The sequence below is a fragment of the Mobula hypostoma genome, chromosome 29, assembly GCF_963921235.1.
Source record: "Mobula hypostoma chromosome 29, sMobHyp1.1, whole genome shotgun sequence".
NCBI classification, from domain to species: Eukaryota; Metazoa; Chordata; class Chondrichthyes; order Myliobatiformes; family Myliobatidae; genus Mobula; species Mobula hypostoma.
In genome coordinates this window covers 18,398,264-18,400,871 of record NC_086125.1, presented here as the reverse complement: position 1 = coordinate 18,400,871, position 2,608 = coordinate 18,398,264, and the positions used below count along the sequence as shown (strand labels likewise).

The 2,608-nt window shown below is 40.3% G+C and overlaps 1 protein-coding gene across 1 annotated transcript; it reads right to left on the bottom strand.

Moving 5' to 3' along the window:
* Positions 1–254: 254 nt before the first annotated feature.
* On the bottom strand, positions 255–1,841 carry LOC134339287 (inositol 1,4,5-trisphosphate receptor-interacting protein-like). Its single transcript, XM_063035664.1, has one exon. The coding sequence runs from the start codon at positions 1,839–1,841 to the stop codon at positions 255–257; it is 1,587 nt and encodes a 528-aa protein (XP_062891734.1).
* Positions 1,842–2,608: the final 767 nt, after the last annotated feature.

The window sequence follows — 2,608 nt, the reverse complement described above, 5'->3', positions numbered from 1 at the left end:
TTGGACAGAGAGAGGCTGGGTTGGGTGAATTATTGTGGTAGTGTACTACCCTAGGGGGTCACATGAATGGCAACAGTGCTATTGGTGTGATAAAAAACTGATTTAGCATGAAACATTGTCTATGAGTATAAGAACAAAAAGATGTTCCACTGTTTTAATCTTGTGAATATTTTTATAATGAATAAAGTTTATTTTGGTAAAGAAGATTATACTTTTAGCAGAACTCCACTCCCAGCATGGGAGCAAAGGCAAAATCAGCTGACTGCATTATTTTTAATATATTCCCTCATTAAATTTCCCATCTCCTTTAATATTGTCTGATATTCTAGAACTGCCTGGCAGTAAGAATCATGATCTGATGCAAATGACCGGAAGAGATTAATAGGTTCTGTTTCGAGAAGCATTTCTGGAATTTCACTTTGCTGAGAAAGAGTTTGATTTCCAATCATAAATCGGTGGAGCTGTTTCTCATCCAAACAATTTCCAAGGTATTTCAAAACATCTCTAAGCCTATGTTCCAGGTAACATTCTTTCCACTTTGAGTGAGGCTGACTTAGCAACAGATGCATAAGGACAGTTTTAAAAAGATAGGACCCAAGGACATATCGCTGATCTGAAGAATTACGCAAGTTTTCGGTTAGAAAGATCAGTATTTTAAGGCACTTAATATGACAGCTGCTCTCGGGGACTTTTTTGGCCATGATTTTCAGAAACCTATACTCATGGACAGCACAGGAAATGTCCCAGTAGGTAGTGGATAATGAAGCATCCTTGGAGTAATCTGAAAAGCTAGGTACAAGGTAGACTTCTGAATCCTTCAGCCTCACAGCAGGGAAGACTTTTATGCGAATGGTTTGTTCTGACTGATAGAGGACTTGTAAACCACAGCAACCAGTAATTTTGTGGAAGGTAACTTTAAAATCATATTTATGACAAATTTTGTCCCAGGAGTTGGATAATGCAAGTCTGAACAATTTCACAACTTTCTTATAATCCAAATACCCCTCAATACACATGATAGAAGCTAGGTAATTGTCATGAACATCAGACTCCTGTCCTTTGCTATGAATAAGGCAAAGCACATGCCCTTCAGGTTCTGTGCTGTAACACTGGCAGGTCAACACAGCATTGCTTGGTGTGACCATGAGAATCCTGCCATAACTATGATTGTCAGGTGGGATGCAACAAATCTCTGGTTTAAAGCAACATCTGTCCTGGAGGACAATTGGAACCAAGATATCATATACAGATGGCATCTTGCAACCCCATTTCTCAAATTGACTTCCAATGCCCGTGCAGTCTTCAAAGATCAGCTCAGAGTCAAACAGGATTTGATTCCTGCAAGCTTCTAAAAGATTGTCCACAAAACCTTCTACAAATTCAGGGATCTGCATTGGCTCCTGGTTCATCTTCTGAACAGAGATGTTGTAGAACTGATCCAGCACGCTTTTGGCAGGAATATTTAAAATATCACTGTAAATTCTTTGTTGAAATTCATTTTCCTTTTCTTCCTCCTCTTCTTCCTCACTGTTTTCATCATGGGGTATATATGGCCATATGTCTTTCGTCCAGAATCCCAAAAATAGGACTGTGACAATAAAGAGAATATTCCTGGTCCTCCAACTCTCCTTTCTCGGATCTTCCATTTTTGCAAATTTACTGATGTTCACATAACAATCATGTTTAGCTTTCTCTTCCATTTCTTCCTGGAATTGTTCCGGCACCAGCTTAGGCTGATACTCCTGCTCCTTCCATCTTATCCTGAACTCTTCACTCTCCAACTCTTCACTCTCCACTTCATCGCTTAGGAGGCGGGGGTGGTCCAAGCTCCCTATTATCATCAGGAGGCCCACAGTGGAAAGCCTTAACAGAGATAGCATCCTGTGAACAACAAGCAGATAATTGGAGTTAGCGGGAACATAGCAATTATTGAATGCAGGGAGGGAGGGAACGTCGACTCAGACCACGAGAGGCCTGCGTTGGGCATTTTCATGCCTTACAAGGCGCAGATTGGAAGTCTGTGTGGGGCGCCACTTCTCGCACAGACACTAGATCAATGTGTGGTTAAGTGCCTTGCTCGGGGACACAAACACGCTGCCACAGCTGAGGCTCGAACTAGCGACCTTCAGATCACGAGACGAACGCCTTAACCATTTGGCCACGTGCCATGAATGTGAGGAAAATGGAAGTCTATGTACATCATTTATTCAGAAGAGATTAGTTTAGTTAGACATTTGATTACTATTTAATTGGTTTGCCAGAACTCTGTGAACTGAATGGCATGTTCCTGTGCTGTATTGCTCTGCGTTCTATAGAGACTTTTAAGAGACATTTAGATAGACACATGAATGTGATGCAGATATGTGGTACCAATGTAGAGATTAACTGGAAATACAGTTACAAATCATGAGAACATTGACGTCCAAAAAAAATTGATTAGAATATATGAATGCATACCTATCTTGCTGATGCATTATCATTAGATGGAGCCAAACTTAGACTTTTAAACAGTATATTTACATCATCACAAAAAGCCAAAGGGTAGAAATTTGCTCCACTATTGGGAAGAAACAAATCAGAGAAGAAATGGAAGATTCCTGATCTATTA